The following is a 15,915-nucleotide window of genomic DNA, read 5'->3' as shown; positions in this document are numbered from 1 at the left end:
CCTTTTACTCTGTCATCTGTTTCCTAATTACAGCACACAGTGATTGAGAATCATGTATAACTAACACAAGTTCCACAATGTTTAGCAATCAACACAGCAAATGGTCTCCAGTGTTTCTTTAAGATGCCTCCTCAAACTACACCAGAATTCAATAATCCAGCTCCTCTGTAGTTACAGCTATTACTGGACGATAAGGAAAGATGAAGATGTTCAAACCATCTTGTAAAATATCAATAATTTGCTGCATGGGCTACACTTTATTTTCAGTGATGAGGTCATTTAAATCTGGAGATTAGACAATAACAGATGTCTGCATGTACTTATGAATGCACAATTACTCTGAGAGGAGTGTGTTTGCATGAAGTTATAAAAAATCATTTCATAGCACTTCATGCTTCTATGGTCCATCTATTGCTGATTCAATACAGTACTGTGATCTATATTGCTATTCACTGACTAGTTGTATTGCATACACTAGACAATAAAGTCAAACAAAGTTTTTATGTAAAGAATTGAATTTTAAATTTGTTTCATCTGTGGCAGCTGATGAAAGCCTCAGTGTGACAGTGACACGGTAACATGCTACAAACCCCTAAGCAGTCACCTTCCTGCTACAAGTGACACCTCCAATCCCCCAAATCACACTTTGTGGGCGGTGAGTCAGACCATTACCACAGAACCACAGAACCCAAGGGACCAGAGGGGGAGCTGACAGGTGGAAATGGAGGAGGAAGAGAACGGCTATCAAGTAAAGACGGTAAAGGAAACAGCCTACTGTATTTCTTTAGCAAGAGATATTCCAACATTTGCGCGAGAGCCCAGAAACGCTGCTGTTAATCTTTGACTTAACACTGCTGCACGGCACGCACAAGTATAATATACAGGCTTACAGAAGTGAAGATAATCCTCTCTGCATCACCTCAGTATCACTGCTGACAGCCACCGCCTCTGTGGATGTAGGGTGTGTGTGTGTGTGTGTCACTGATAGTTGTGTGTAATCTCAGTGACTAATACTGCTGTCAACCTGCAGGCATTGCTTATGGAAACTTACAGCACGGGAGGAGAGATCCTACTCAAAGGTCAATTCTGCAGCATTTCGGTGTTGTAAAGAACATCCTGATTTTCCTTTCTGATCAAATTATACACTAGTGTCCTGTACTGTATTTTTAGTTAGTGGGCAGCACGGTGGTGGAGTGGTTAGTGCAGTCATATCACAGCTGAAGGTCCCTGGCTCGAATCTAGCTGCCAGCTGCAGCCTCTCTGTGTGGAGTTTCCATCTTCTCCCCGTTCTTGGGGGGGTTTCCTTCGGGTTCTCCAGTTTCCTCCAATAGTCCAAAGACATGGATGGATAGATTTTTTAGTTCGTTTTCTGATTTTAAGGCTGTTCTCTAGAGAAGGGTTCTCTGTGTGAACATAAATGGCTTCACGTACTCCTCTCTCATACCATCTGTCTTCTCTGTTCAAAATGTGTACATTGTCATCCGGAAACGAGTGTCCTTTATCCTTAAGGTGTAGGTACACCGCTGATCGGGGTCCTAAAGTGTTGCTTCCCTAACTCTCTAAACTTTAGGGAGTTACAGTGGTAATCGTTACATCTTAATGACTCCCCCCTGTTCCTACCTCCCACCTTAACAAGCCTAATCAGGCCAGGGTGGAACAGAGCCGTTCTCTGGAGGATATAGCTGGGTTCCATAGTTACCTTTATTAAGATTGAAGAAGCTGCTGGATAAGTAGCAAAGTCCAGTTGACATGATTCGAGCTTCGTATAACCAAAACCGGATGACTGAGAATCTTCACCGACATGTCAAGTCATTGATAACAACCCACTCACTGGATCATTTAGAGAGGCTACTTTTATACTCTGGGGCCTTGATTGTCCATTATTTGCAGATCTGTGTTGCTGAGTAGATGGAAAAGCAGAACACAAAAAAATGTGGAATAACCTAAGGAGCTAATGAACCTAAGGGGCATTAGAAACAAACCATATAACTATTTTGTTTTATATAGTAGTAATTTGATATAGTAACGAAGTGTTAAATCCATAATAATACATTAAGTATAAGGTATATGTATAAGGTAAATATTTTGTTTAATTAAAATATATAAATACAAAAAGTAAGTAGAGTAATTGGAAATTGGTACATGGATATGAATATCATGGCACATGTTGATAAAATTATGCCATGTGACATGTGTTGAATCACAGTTTTACTTTTAGCAGAAACACCAACAATTTTACTCATTAAAGTCTGTCTACATGTCTTGCAGGTAACTTTGCATTCGTAAAAAAAGAAAGAAAAGTTGTCCAAAGTTTGAATTTAGCAGCTAGAGCATGCATTAGCTGCCTCTAGCATATCACATCTGATTATCTAAACCACACCATCAGTGGTTGAGTTGCTCTGTGGATAATGTAGATTTATCAGGTTTTATGAGGGAAGAAGTTCATAATTACCCTGTCTTCATATGGAAAGTACTTATACCTAGTTTGGCAAGTTCTGAGGTGAGTTGGCTGCAGTAATAGAAATCTTTATGCAATACTTTATTCAGTAGAAATTCTGACAGCAAATCACTACAATTTGACATAAGGATCCAATGTCTCTACTCATATCTCCTTACCTAAGTGGGGCTCATGATATTTTTAAAGCTGTAAGTACAATACAAGATGCCAGTAGTCTGTGCTCAACTGCTTTCAATGCACCATAATGCACTCCAAGTGATATGTATTCAAGTCCAGGACTGGACTAAGTCCAGTCCAATAGTCTTGGCGAGTCAAATGCATAGGACAAGACATCTTGCAACCACGGGTCTGATATACAAACTGGCTGAAAATAGCCTGAAACATAATGGGGCACTTCTCCATTACTAATGCAGCATAAGGGCTTTTCACAGACAAACATGCTCCATCTGCTGTACTTCAAATAAACACAGATCTATATCTGCTGCATCAGCTTAAATCAGCGCTGTCTCTGCCCATGCCTGCATGCACACACACACACACACACACACACACACACACACACACACACACATACACACACATACCGCAAGGAGTTCAGTTATGTGCCATGCTGTGCTGTACTTGGCTACAGTGTGTTTCATATTTAATATAAACAACAGGAGGAGACCTTCACACACACACAGTGAGACACACTTTTCATCTACCGGTGGAGGTCATTATGAGTTCCTCTTTCATCGACAGGAAGTGTCTGTTTATGTGTGTATGTGTGCGTGGGTGTGTGTGGGTGTGTGTGAGAGAGAGAGCACCGCTAGTCAACACATGCTATCGCCACAGGAACGGGACAAACATGGACATCACACACACACACACACACACAAACACACACACTGCTGACTGAGGTCCAGTGTCACAAATATGGTCTGTAAGAGAGTCACGACACAGACGCACACTAATCCTACGCTAACAGCACAATATCACTAAACAGTGTAGCAACCCTGGTTACTTGAATGTAGCGCAGGGAGCCCCATTGCAGTTAGAATTCATGGTAATCACTGAATCTAAATACAATTCCAAAAACGAGCAGGCTATCAACTGTAATAGCCACCTTTCATTCTACAGGCAGTCCGTCCTTGATTCTTAGGGTTTTTGTTGAATTGTTTCTCCAAGACCTGTTAGGATCTTGGGTGCTATCCATGGTGCTGATCTGACATCCCACTCCAAAAAAGACAGGAACAAGTCCTCTCTTCCCGGTTCCTCTCCTAAATAAAATAACTAAATAAAACCTGTATCCTTACTGACAAAATCTATCTTCATCATTCACCTGTATGACGTCACAGTTCAGATGGAAAATCATATCGTCCAGTTTCTGCTAATATAAATACTCTGTTAATATCTAAATGTCAGTGTGTAAGATCTTTTGTTTTTCACATGACAACTTCATTAAGTATCATTCTTCAAAGAGACTTTCTCTCCTGAAATTGGAATTCATGAGCCGTATATCTTTTTCCCAGGTTTTGACTTTTTCCAAATGGTGTATGGCTTGTATCCTCGGGCTGTTCTATATAGGAAACTTCTCTGTGTTTGGAGAATTGCTTCAAACTCTTTTTGTGTTTTGCTCCTTTGTATAATGGTTGGACTAACATCACTTAACCCTGCATGCTGATGAGACACCAGGGCTGAGAAGACATTACTTCATAAGCATTTCCTTACAGCCTGATGATTTGTAGGTGACATTGCAGCTCAGTCTTCTTCATTTCCCCCCATGTGTTTAAGCCCTGGTCAATTAAAAACAGCTTTTTCAATCTTAGAAAGTGTGTTGTTTTTTTAGGTATGGAAATCATTTTACTATGTAAATAATTAGATAGCAGTCAAACCAGCTTTTATCAAACATTTTCTTCTGTGCTATCTGTGCCAACTTAGCAGTTTAACCTTCATCCTCCCTTCAAGCCTCGGGCTAACCTGACTAAAAGACACATAGGCATTAGCGGCCATGTTGACATGTTTTAAAGGCTGGCGGTGTCTAAATTTCTACCTTTGGTATTTCCATTTATGCTGTTAATAAATTCTAAATATTTAAAAAAATATTTAACCTTGAGTTTTACACAGCGTTCTGCCCTGCAGCAACACTGCTCACACCACCACCTGTCTCACTGCATTTTACATCAGGATTACATCAAGAGAAACACACATCACTTCATCCCACAGACTTAGTGGGGTTCCTCATCTAGCTCGCCAAAATTAGCCATTCTAGTTCTGCCTTTGAGTGCCACGCTCCTGGTTAATATTCATATCTGTTCCTGACCTGTTCTGCTTAGGTCACTTTTAAGTTAATGTTTTAACCAGTTGGCATCTGTTCTATTGTCTGTGCTCTACTTTGTTAGTTCTTTAGTGAGTGCGTTCAAGTTTATCCTCCTTAGTTATTTCTGGTCCCGTCTAGTTTTCCTCAGATTCGTGTTTCTGTATGCATTTTGTATAATTACTTTCTAAGACCAAGTCAGCCCCCCCCCCCCCTCCTGGAGTGAGTTTTTATTTCGTTTTTTAAGTGACTTTTCTTGATATCCTGTGTTTTTTAATAAAGCTGTTAACAGTCGACATTATTCGCGGAAGTCTGTACTGATCTTACTTACGAGTTTCACGTTTATTTTAAATACATGGTTTGTGTTTGTTTTCTGATTCAGATTCACCCTTGCTAAGTTCCTTAGTGCCAGTTTCTAGATTCTTGTTAGTCACTTACCGTCTACTGACACACCTATCTCCAATCTCCTCCTGGATTGAGTTTTGTTATTTTGTTCTTTCACTGGTGTCTCTGATTAAAGTTCTCTTATTTTACCACATTCTCTCTCACTGTGTTTACTCTAGGGTCCATTCTCATACACAAATCCTGACGGAGTGTGTGTGCGCGAGAGTTGATATATGCACTATACTCAGGTGCCCCAGCATGACAGCATCCCATTAGCTGTTATAACGTGGTTTCCTAGGTTACGGCTTTCACAGTCACTCCCAGCAGACAAATGTGCAATAAGGTGCTTATTGTTGAATCTCCTCTGCTTCTCAGTGTTTGTGTGTTTATTGTTACACTTTGTTACCCTTGTGAGGATCAGATCTAGCCAAAGAGGATATTCTGGCAGGTTTTTACCTTGAATGGGCTTTGCAAAGCTGGTTGTACATAAAAGTCCTACTTAGCTGTACAGTAGGTTTAATTTGAGGCAAAGGCTTGATCTAGGTAGGCATTCGTTGCAATAAAACTAAAATAAAAACAACAATTTGCAAATCTCCTCAACCCATAATTTATTCACTATATAAATGAATAATGGCAGCAGCACATCTCAAAGATGGAACAGAGGCAACAAAAGGCTGGAAAAGTAAAGTAATTGCTGCAAATTAAAAAACATATGGAGGAGCACTTGACAACTAATTAGGTAAAATTGCAACAGGTCAGTAACATGACTGGGTATAAAAGGAGCATTTCAGAGAGGCTCTCGAATGTAAAGATGGGCAGAGGTTCACCAATGTGTGACAAACTGCTCCTAATAATTGCAGAACAATTTCATAAAAATGTTCCTCAATGTACAATTGTGAAGACTTTGAAGATCGCACCAACTACAATATATTATATCGTCAAAAGATTCAGAGAATCAGGAGGAATCAAGGGACAAGGCTGAAGTTCAAAACTGGATATGTGTGAACTTCCAGCCCTCAGGCGGCACTGATTAAAAACAGGCATGATTCTCTATTGGACCTCACTGCATGGGCTCGGTAACACTTCCAGAAATCACTGTCTGTGAACACAGTTTGCTGTGCCATCCACAAATGAAAGTTAAAGCTGTATAATGCAAAGAAGAAGCCATATGTGAACACGATCCAGAATCCCTGCCGTGTTCTCTGGGCCAAAGCTCATTTAAATTGTTCTGAGACTTTGCTGTGGTCCGATGAATAAAAATTTCAAACAAATTGACTTAATGTCCTGTGGGCTAAATAGGAGAGGGACGATCCAGCTTGTTATCAGCGGATGGTTCAAAAGCCTGCATCTCTGATGGTGTGGGGGCTGCATTAGTGTCTATGGCGTGGGCAGCTTACACATCTGGAAAGGCAACATCAATGCTGAAAAGTGCATAGAGGGTTTAGAGCAACGTGTGCCCCCATCCAGACAAGGTCTCTTTCAGGGAAGACCCTGAATATGTCAGCAACACAATGCTAAACCACATGCTGCATCCATCACAACAGCATGGCTTCGCAGAATAAGAGTCACGGTGCTGTACTGGCCTGCCTGCAGTCTAGACCTTTCACCAATAGAGAACATTTGGCACATCATAAAACAATAAATCTGGCAACAAGGGCCCAGAGCTGTCGAGCCGCTAGAATCCTGCATCAGACAAGAATGGGACAACATTTCTCTCCTAAAACTCCAGAAACTGGTCTCCTCACCTCCAATACGTTTACAGACAGTTATTAAAAGGACAGGGGATGCTACACAACCAAGGTAAACTTCACCCTGTTCCAACTTTTTTGAAATGGGGCTGTGATAATTTGTCATTTTCCAAATTTTACAAATTTCATATTTACAGCACTCCCTGTACAAACACAAAACCAACAATGGATTGCTGCTACTCGTGTATAATGTCCGTTAGTCTGCAACTTGGATTTAGTTATTGTCCGTGCTGTAGACCTCCACTGTTGTACTAAAACATTTTAAAACACTTTAAATAGACACTTTGCTCCACTTGTTTCTTCTTTCCAATGACAATGATACTGTACATAATTCCTGTAGATGCTCCAAATTGCTGTAATTTTACAAGAAATTTGCATTTGCAGTTGACTCACTTCATCGGACAGACGTCCAAGATTAGGGGAATATGGAGCATTTTAAAATTAAATATCCATATCAAAAATGTAAATGAATAAGCTTCTATTTATTTCTATGTTACAAATACATGAATATAGACCATATTAGTCAGTACCTAAGCTCAGAGTCATTTTAGCACTTCTTTTCATCTAAAACAGAACTGTCCAGTTTTTATGTCTACAGAACCTTTTGTTTGTCCACAAACAGCTGACACTTGGGAAAATCAGTTCCAGCCCATCGTTCATAGCATAAATGAACAGGTGGTGCATTTATCCGCAGTACTTACCTTCTGGTCTGTACTGGGCTACTATGGTAACTGTCTGTCCTGCGTTCTTCAAAACTGCAGCTGCCTGCTCGTGCGTTGCACTGGATAGGTCCACCCCATTCACCTGCACACAGAAAATCAGGGGCCTTATCGAAACAGTAATGCATGTTAAAGTGAGATAAGCATGTGTATGCCATCGTGGAAGAGTAGCTTGCTTCTTTCATCATTGTATGTCAGTAGTTGCATACATGAATACAGAACATAGTCTAAAGAGAAAATTTAAGCCATATTTTACAGTAGCCCAGCACAAAAGTTTTTAATATGTCCATTCCCTCTTAAAGTTCAGATTGTTGTATGAATGCAAATAATGTGAATGGATGGATGAATGCAAAGATGCATCAGATCACTTTTAAAATATTAAGCTTCAGCAAAAATGTCATCATTATATGACTAGACATAAATTATGTAGAGAGACAGATACACAAAGCAGAGGCTCTGGAGAATCATAAACTAATTGAATTACTCCCTAAATAAACCACTATATTCTCTGTAGTAATATCAGCAGAATTGGTTATTAAGATAAGTGTGGCTCATACCGAGAGGATGCGGTCTCCCTTTCGTAGCTCACCACAGAGATCAGCTGGACCTCCAGCAAGAATGAAGGAAATGAAGATTCCTTCTCCATCCTCCCCTCCAACGATGTTAAAACCAAGACCAGTAGATCCACGTTGGAGCCCAACCCGCCTGGGTTCCCTGGGATAAACATGAATAAAACACTTCCTTAGGATAAAAAAATAATGACATCCACTTTTTAAAGCATAAATTCATAAATACTTAATAATCAGTTTTGCAGGAATCCTACAGTTGATAAAAGTTCACGCCTAGCAAATGTCTAATAATGAAGCCTTTTTAAACACTGACTAGATAGAAAGTGTAAATGACTGAGCAATTAGATATGACAACAGAACCTGACATTATGAATGAGAAATTATACAATTTACAACTTAGCAGATAATCCCAGAATAAACCATTAAATATATTAAAACTCTATTAAGCAGGTACTGAAGCATTCCAATGATTTCTGAAAGTAAAAACCGCATTATGCAAGCTTAAAAAGCAGTTATAATTAATGTTAGTGGAGGGAAGTGGACAGAAATCGCCAGCAGATGTCAGTATTGCATTGTCTCTGTTTTTCCTCATCACCACAGTTAGTTACTCTGACCTACACACACTTTGCCTCAGTTAAAATTAATATTATAATATTTAGATTTATTGGTAAATGGAGCATAACTTAACAAGAGACATATTTAAGCCCATTTTTGCACTAAGACAACCACTGGACCTATGTGATCATCACTTAAAATTCTGAATGAACACGATCATGATTGGCACAGAAACAAATCAGTAGTATCCAGTGGTTAAAAAAAACAAATAAAAAAATCAGTTCTGGGGCTGATATGTGCTATCATCAGATGGTAAGTGTGGTGTCATAAAAAGTGCAGAGTTTCTACTAGCAGTATGCATAAATGCATTTCTGGAAAAAGATAACAATGATGTTGGATTAATAATCAGGAGAGTTACGGTATTGCTATCATCCCTTCGTCTGAAGCACAAATTATAAAGCTTGTGTCTTTCATTTGCTTAGAGAGAGAGAGCAAATATTCTTGAAACTGCACATTCACTGGACATCTAACACATCGTCTTCTATTTACACGAAAAACTACCCAGAGTGTGAGCTTCAAACACATGGAAAACAAGAGAACAAAACGAGGCAGCGGAAAGACAAGTCATCACACATCAAAATGACCATTCTACAGTCATTCTGAAGCTTATCAGATTTATTATATTCAAAGGGCAGGGATTGGCTAAAAGGTTGATGACGAAATGAGTCATATTTTGGTAACCACGGTGACGCCAGTTAAATGACGAGGGCTGTGATAGGCCGTAATCCATCCATTACAATGGATTAAAGGTACTAGAGCAGCACTAGGAGTGTATCTGCATGGGTGCGTGCGTGTACATATGTGATCTCGGTTCACATGCCAGACAAAATTTGTGCTGCCACGTGCCTTTCACCGCTAAACACATGCGCACACAGTCACAGGCACAAACAAGCAGCAGCAGGGAAGGACAGAGGTCAGTCAGTGTATTCTGGGCTCTCTAGGACTTCCAAAACTGATGTAAAGGATCACTCCTTTAGCCACTGAAACTCTCAGCGGAGACATGTAGGACAAGCAACACAGAAAGAAAAAAAGAAGAAAAGAGTTTCCATTTATTTCATGAAGTGGTAAAGCTAACATGAAGTTATACCTTCATTCAGCAGCTGTCATTGTTTGTACACTTAATATGTACATATTAATATGTGAATGTTTAGTTTTTGTTGGCACATGAATGAATCCGAGGTCTCACCTAGAGAAGTCTTCCTCTCCGGTCATGGTCCTGGGCAGTGGCGAGTATCTTGGTGTGGTAAGTGGAGCCGGGCTCACAGATTGACTGCCACTCATGTTGGGGCTTGCATGGCTGTCTTGATGTGGGGAGTATGCTGGAAGAAAACAAATGTTTCCCGACTTTTACCAAGCATGATGACATTCAGAAAGTGTTTATGTAATGTGTGATACACATCGTATCTGTATAGCTCCCATGGGTTACCCCTCAGCTTCCTCTGATTAATTGCTAAACATCTACTGTGACATTTATTTTTATTAAGTAATTCAGTGTCCTTTAATCAACTGCAGCTCATATCCTCAGTCAATACCTCAATAATAAGATTACTGCAGACGTAGTGGGATAAGGATGTGTTATATATGTGGTACATGCAGAAGATAAATGACACGATTGATAATATGCTCATTTGGAGGGGTGACAAGTGGCTATAATCCAGTGCACTAAAATTTCCCATTCTGATTATCAGACGGTTATATAATAAATTCTAAACAGTCTGTGGCATGGGATCATTTGAACAATAGCATAATAACACATTTTTCTAATGAAGGCAAACTGTTTGGAAAACAATGGAATTGTTCAACAGAATGGATGACACATTAGCACATCACGATTTGGGTCATTTACCAGATTATTTTCATATTTATGATATTGCTGAAAATGCCGTCTTATTTAAATATCCCTCATATGTTTGGATATTTTTTTACATTTATTAAGTATCTAAAAACTATTCAAGCAAGTGTCTTGCGTTTATGCAGTTGTCCAAGTGTGGAAACAACGGCCTGAACTTACAACGTTCTCCGATGTATTCAGGGGTTATGATTTTTATACTGTCAACCCATAGTAAATATTTACCGTTTAATGTGTGGAGTAGTAACATTTTATGGCATTTTTTATATCACGTGGACTACTTCAGGAGTCCCTTGTGGCATGTAGCACTGACATGAAAATCTATGGCAAGGTCTAATAGCTGCTTTGCAGAGAGTGCTGCTGTGGAAATGATTCTGAAAAGCACTGAAAAGTAAAAGTCAGCATCTTTTACCATCACGGTTATGCTGATGCTGGTGCAACAAAATTATTCTGGCACAGTTTGGGTGGAGCTTTGTGATCACTATTCCGTGTCTGAGCTGATACTTAAAGTGAAATTACTTTAAGCACCGCTACCTTCATTGACGTGGTCCTGCTTCTTTCTATAAACACGTTTGTCTTATATTGCAAAAATATGTGAAACTTAGAGTAAATGTGTGTTTTTTTTCTATCTGCTACTGAAAAGGTTGCCTTGATTCTTTGCTCATTATGAGAGTGGTCTGGGAGCTCAAGCTTATTTTACCGTTTCCATCCATGTAAGTGTTTCTGCAAATGTTCGAACAGCAGATTAGAGCATGCTTAGAAACTCAGAAGTAAAAATATCTAGCAGCAGCTTTGTTCATTGCTCTTCTTTATAGTGCAACACCATCTGGCCCTATAATGCTCCCGCCTGTTTGTTCCAACGACGTGTGCAGGCAACACTTGTTGAGCAAAAGGTTCCACAAACTCATGTCGAGCACGGAATCATGAGCAAAAACATACTATTTGATTTCAGTGTTGTCTCGTGGTTAACTTTGAACTGAAAGCTCACAATTAGTGACGTCCGGAGGAGGGAAGCTGTCATTGATAAAAATGGAGGTGTGTTTGGCCACACGGAGGTACACAACATCAGGAGTCGACTTCAGGGCAGCCACTGCGTCCTCGTGAGTTACCTCCTCTAAACAGGTGCCATTTACCTAAACACACAAATAAACAATCATGTCGGTTGCAACAAAAATATACATTGTAGATGCTACCAGGCAATTTTGTTTTTGTCTCTATGAATTTTTTCTATATTAGAATCTACTGCTGGACATTGCTTTAATGGAGAAGGAATTTTTTGTTTTTAGTTTTGTCCACTGCTGTTTTAAATCAACTTCAATAGTCCCGGATGTACAGTAGAGCAGATGTAGCAGAGGAAAAATAATCATAAGTAAACACATCCTTATAAACTGTCCTTCTCAAATATACGTCACCTAATCTTAGAATGTAACATGTTCACAGAGATGACCGACCTTGTTCCCGGACCATTCTCAGATACAAACATTGATTAAATTACTGATGAAAAATAATGCTCTTGACTTTAGGAACGGTAATGCATTTTATATTTGTTGATGGGAAATGGTTCTTACAGCTACTAGTTTGTCCCCTATCTGTAGCCGTCCATCTTTATGTGCAGCCCCTCCCTCTATGATTTTGGTCACGTAGATACTGTTGTCACCTGGTACGTGCTGGTTTCCAACTCCACCCGCTATACTGAATCCTAAACCTGAAAGAAAACATCACATTTGTATCAAATCAAACAAACAGTACATCTGACTTATAGTGTGTCTATTTTTGTAATATATTCCCACCTTTGGGCCCTTTGACTAGTTTGATATCCATGATTCTCTCAGTGATGCTTCTCCTGCGTCGTATACACAGCCTGACGAGACCTCCTGCCTCCTTCAGTGCTTCCACAGCCCCACTGTGGGTCACTTCCCTGACGTCTGTCTCATTAACTCGGACTATACAGTCATTTACCCTGCACAGAAACACGCACACACATTTAAAAAAGGTAATTTAAAAAGGAAAAGGACATGTAAATGTGACAAACTCACATTCTAAAACTAGACGTGCAAAATGTGTCCGTTAAAGAGGGAGCAGAGTTGGAGAACGCTGCTGGGGAAATTCTTTTAGCTTGCTTGCCTATTATCCAGCTACTTGCCTTTGAAGCTTCAATTAAGAAGAAGGTAAATAATATTTGATTGACTGCATGTGGGCATTTGCGCAGTAGATTTAACACATTCCACCTCCATATCTGGTGTGGTCAGAGACTCTGCAGAGCTCCGCTCTTGGCAGCAGAATGCCGTGCTGAAGGGCAAAGTTGGCAAAGCAATAGACATTCAATTTCGCTGCACTTCAGTGCAATGACTCTGAAAATGTTTAGTCATCTCTACAGTAAATTGAGTCAAAAACTGCCAATTTATTGGGGATGGAGATGCGATCCATCCAACTTCAATAATGTGTGATCAATGCAACGCTGCAACAGCAACAAAACTTTGGTGACATGACAAGTGTGACACTTGTAAGAAGAACATTTATTTGTATTTAGTGTGTGTGTGTGTGTGTGTGTGTGTGTGTGTGTGTGTGTGTGTGTGTGTGTGTGTGTGTGTGTGAGCGTGAGACGGGGGTCTATTATGTCTCATAGGGGGGTTACAATGTTGATTACACTTTTCCTTTTATTCCTAAAAAGGTCAAACATTTATTATGAGTTATGACTTTTTTGGTTACAGTTGCAGTGAGGTTAACCTTAAATAAATGTGTCTGTACCTGAGTCGTCCATTTTGGGCTGCAGCCCCTCCAGGTATAATCTTGGTGATGAAGATGGAAGGGTCTTCTCCGATGTGGGGGTTATCAGTTCCCCCTGCAATACTGAACCCCAGGCCTGAGTTACCCTACAAATACACACAGATATGGAATGTGATTTACCTGAAAATAAAAACACCTATATATTGAGATGTTTGGTGACAATGTAACGTAAGTAGATGCAGCACGTATGTCTCCAGATATCACTTATTACCAAATTGCACATAATATTTCACCTCTGTAAATTGGATCTATTGCCTAATGACAGTCATTGCTCTGTGTCGGTTTCTCTCACTCTCTGTCACTAAATATAAAACCAGTGCAATATCTCTGCCTGTGTTTCGTGTATGTTCATAGTGTCTTTAGAGCAAATCCACTCAAGCAGACAGAACCAGGTCACAGGAGAATAGAGTGAGGCAGAAAGACAGAGAAAGAGCCTCGGGGTGAAAGAAAGGGGACTATAATAAAAGGGGGAAAAGAAGATAACAGAAAGAAAGTAGAGGGAGGATGGCAAAGGAAAGGAAAGGGGATATAAGGTTTGCAGAGGTGGACCAATGATGGGATTGAGTAAAGGAAAGGCAGAAATAAAGAGGTGACTGAGGACCAAATCAGCTAAGACAGAACAGTTTTAGAGTCTCCGTAAACTAAGCTTTGCTGTGCCTTGAATTCACAGTTATTCTGAATCCAAGGCATATAAAAAAGCAAACAAGAATTCCTGTGCATGTGTACATCAGTACCTGTGTAAATACAGAACTTGTCTGATTTTATAAAATTGTGAACATGGTAAAATCTGAAAAAAGAAAGATCTTAAAGAACTGTATGAGGCTAACACAATCACAATCATCGGGAAGTAAATGAAGGGTTTAGGAACATCGGTGAGACATCTGGTGTATCAACTTTACAACATTAAAGGGCAACTTCACCAAGTTTCCATGTGCTTTCTTTGGCTTTAGTTTACGGTGTAAATGTACATTAATGCTTTTAAAATTCCCTCTGACTTCCATATATTAAAATATTTCTCTGCTTTTAGCTGAAAATGTCTAGATGACATCACTCAGAGGAGTTTTCCATCACTAGAAGTTCGGATGATATCACCTGGAGAAGCTCTAGAAAAGCAGTTTGGTCATGATTACAAACTCCAAAGTATGAACAACGAGATGACATAATCTGAACTGAAGGTTCCTCCAAGTGATGTCATATGGAGGCATATTTCAGCTAGAGGTAGAGTCATATTTTAATATAGTGAGGTCAGAGGGACATTTAATGACATTTATTCACATTTACTGCACAAATTAGAACCAAAAGAACCGATTTAAATATCAGTGGAGGCGTCCTTTAACAATTTTCCCGGTCCTTACTGTATAGATGCTTAAATGATCTGGAGCCCTGGTTTTGGTTGGACTTATAGTAAACGTTGTGCGGGTGTTGAAGATCTCAATATCAGCTCACTCTACTTTTAACAAATGGCTTGTTTCAAGAAGAAATGTGCTAAAAATAGATATGTTAATCTGTCACAATCCCTTTTGAAGAAATATTCTCAGTGTTTTCATAGACTTCATATCCTTGAGTCTCATCAAAGGTCCACATTCTTTTTTCCAGTTTAAAATAGATAGGCACACAAGATTCTCTTAGCAGCATTAATTATGTTTTTAAAATGATTACGGAGGAGAGTTCAGAGATGACAGAGGGTCAGTGTGGACACATGGGAGGACAAGTACATTTACTGTGTGTGTAAAATGTACGGGGTAGGTAAGTTTTTACCCGCTCAAGCGTGATTTCCTCATACTCATAATCTGCTTCGGTTCCATTGACCTGGTAGAGAGACAGAGAAAGAGAAATGCTGTGTGTTAAATGAGAGTTTTCACTGGACACCAAAGTGCTTTTTTTGATTTAAAAAATTTTAACCTCCAACTTAAGAGTTGCAATGGATGATTAATCGATGAGTCATATGAAAGAAAATTTATCAGCAACTATTTTGATTGGTCATTCTTGTTCATTTTTTATCAGACATGCCAAATATTGTATGAAGAAAGTTTCTCATAGTGTATGTTAAAATTTAAAATTTGCTTATTTCTATTTTATGTTCTAATAAAAATAAGATTGTTTTAGATACAAATGGATATTAGACATTTGTTGATTTAAGAATGACGCATGAATCCTGAGGATTAAACTGATGACGCATGTTGAAGTATCTCTGATGTCAATCAAAAGAACTTCCTTGATGACTGCTACTCAGCCAGGACTGGACTGGCCGCATTATAAAATGCATCAACGCTTGTAATTCCTGAATGAAAAGCACACTGGATTGAATCGGATCTAGGAGAATGCTATTATACATTTTGTGTTCCACTAGGTTTACACTCGGAGATGAATGTCTTGTTCCTGATATATAGCTCTTGATGGGCTCACACATGCAAACGCAGTGGTCGAGTGGCATCCCAGTGGCTCATATAATCCCCTTGGCTGTAATCTGTGTCAGATTAGTTCAGATTT

At 39.4% G+C, this 15,915-nt stretch overlaps 1 protein-coding gene across 12 annotated transcripts in view; it reads right to left on the bottom strand.

Moving 5' to 3' along the window:
• The window catches only part of LOC137132003 (discs large homolog 1-like protein), a 103,710-nt gene that overhangs the window by 25,568 nt on the left and 62,227 nt on the right, over window positions 1-15,915 (bottom strand). For all 12 annotated transcript variants that reach the window (XM_067513989.1, XM_067513991.1, XM_067513993.1 and 9 more), the window contains 8 exons: window positions 15,184-15,234; window positions 13,387-13,511; window positions 12,429-12,598; window positions 12,207-12,343; window positions 11,627-11,771; window positions 9,976-10,108; window positions 8,163-8,319; window positions 7,588-7,690 (listed from right to left, as the gene is read on the bottom strand). In XM_067513989.1, coding sequence (XP_067370090.1) covers window positions 7,588-7,690; window positions 8,163-8,319; window positions 9,976-10,108; window positions 11,627-11,771; window positions 12,207-12,343; window positions 12,429-12,598; window positions 13,387-13,511; window positions 15,184-15,234 — 1,021 coding nt within the window. The remainder of the gene's footprint in view (window positions 1-7,587; window positions 7,691-8,162; window positions 8,320-9,975; window positions 10,109-11,626; window positions 11,772-12,206; window positions 12,344-12,428; window positions 12,599-13,386; window positions 13,512-15,183; window positions 15,235-15,915) is intronic.

The sequence above is a fragment of the Channa argus genome, chromosome 8, assembly GCF_033026475.1.
Source record: "Channa argus isolate prfri chromosome 8, Channa argus male v1.0, whole genome shotgun sequence".
Lineage (NCBI taxonomy): Eukaryota > Metazoa > Chordata > Actinopteri > Anabantiformes > Channidae > Channa > Channa argus.
The sequence above is the reverse complement of the archived record's forward strand: the minus strand, read 5'-3'. Positions and strand labels throughout refer to the sequence as shown.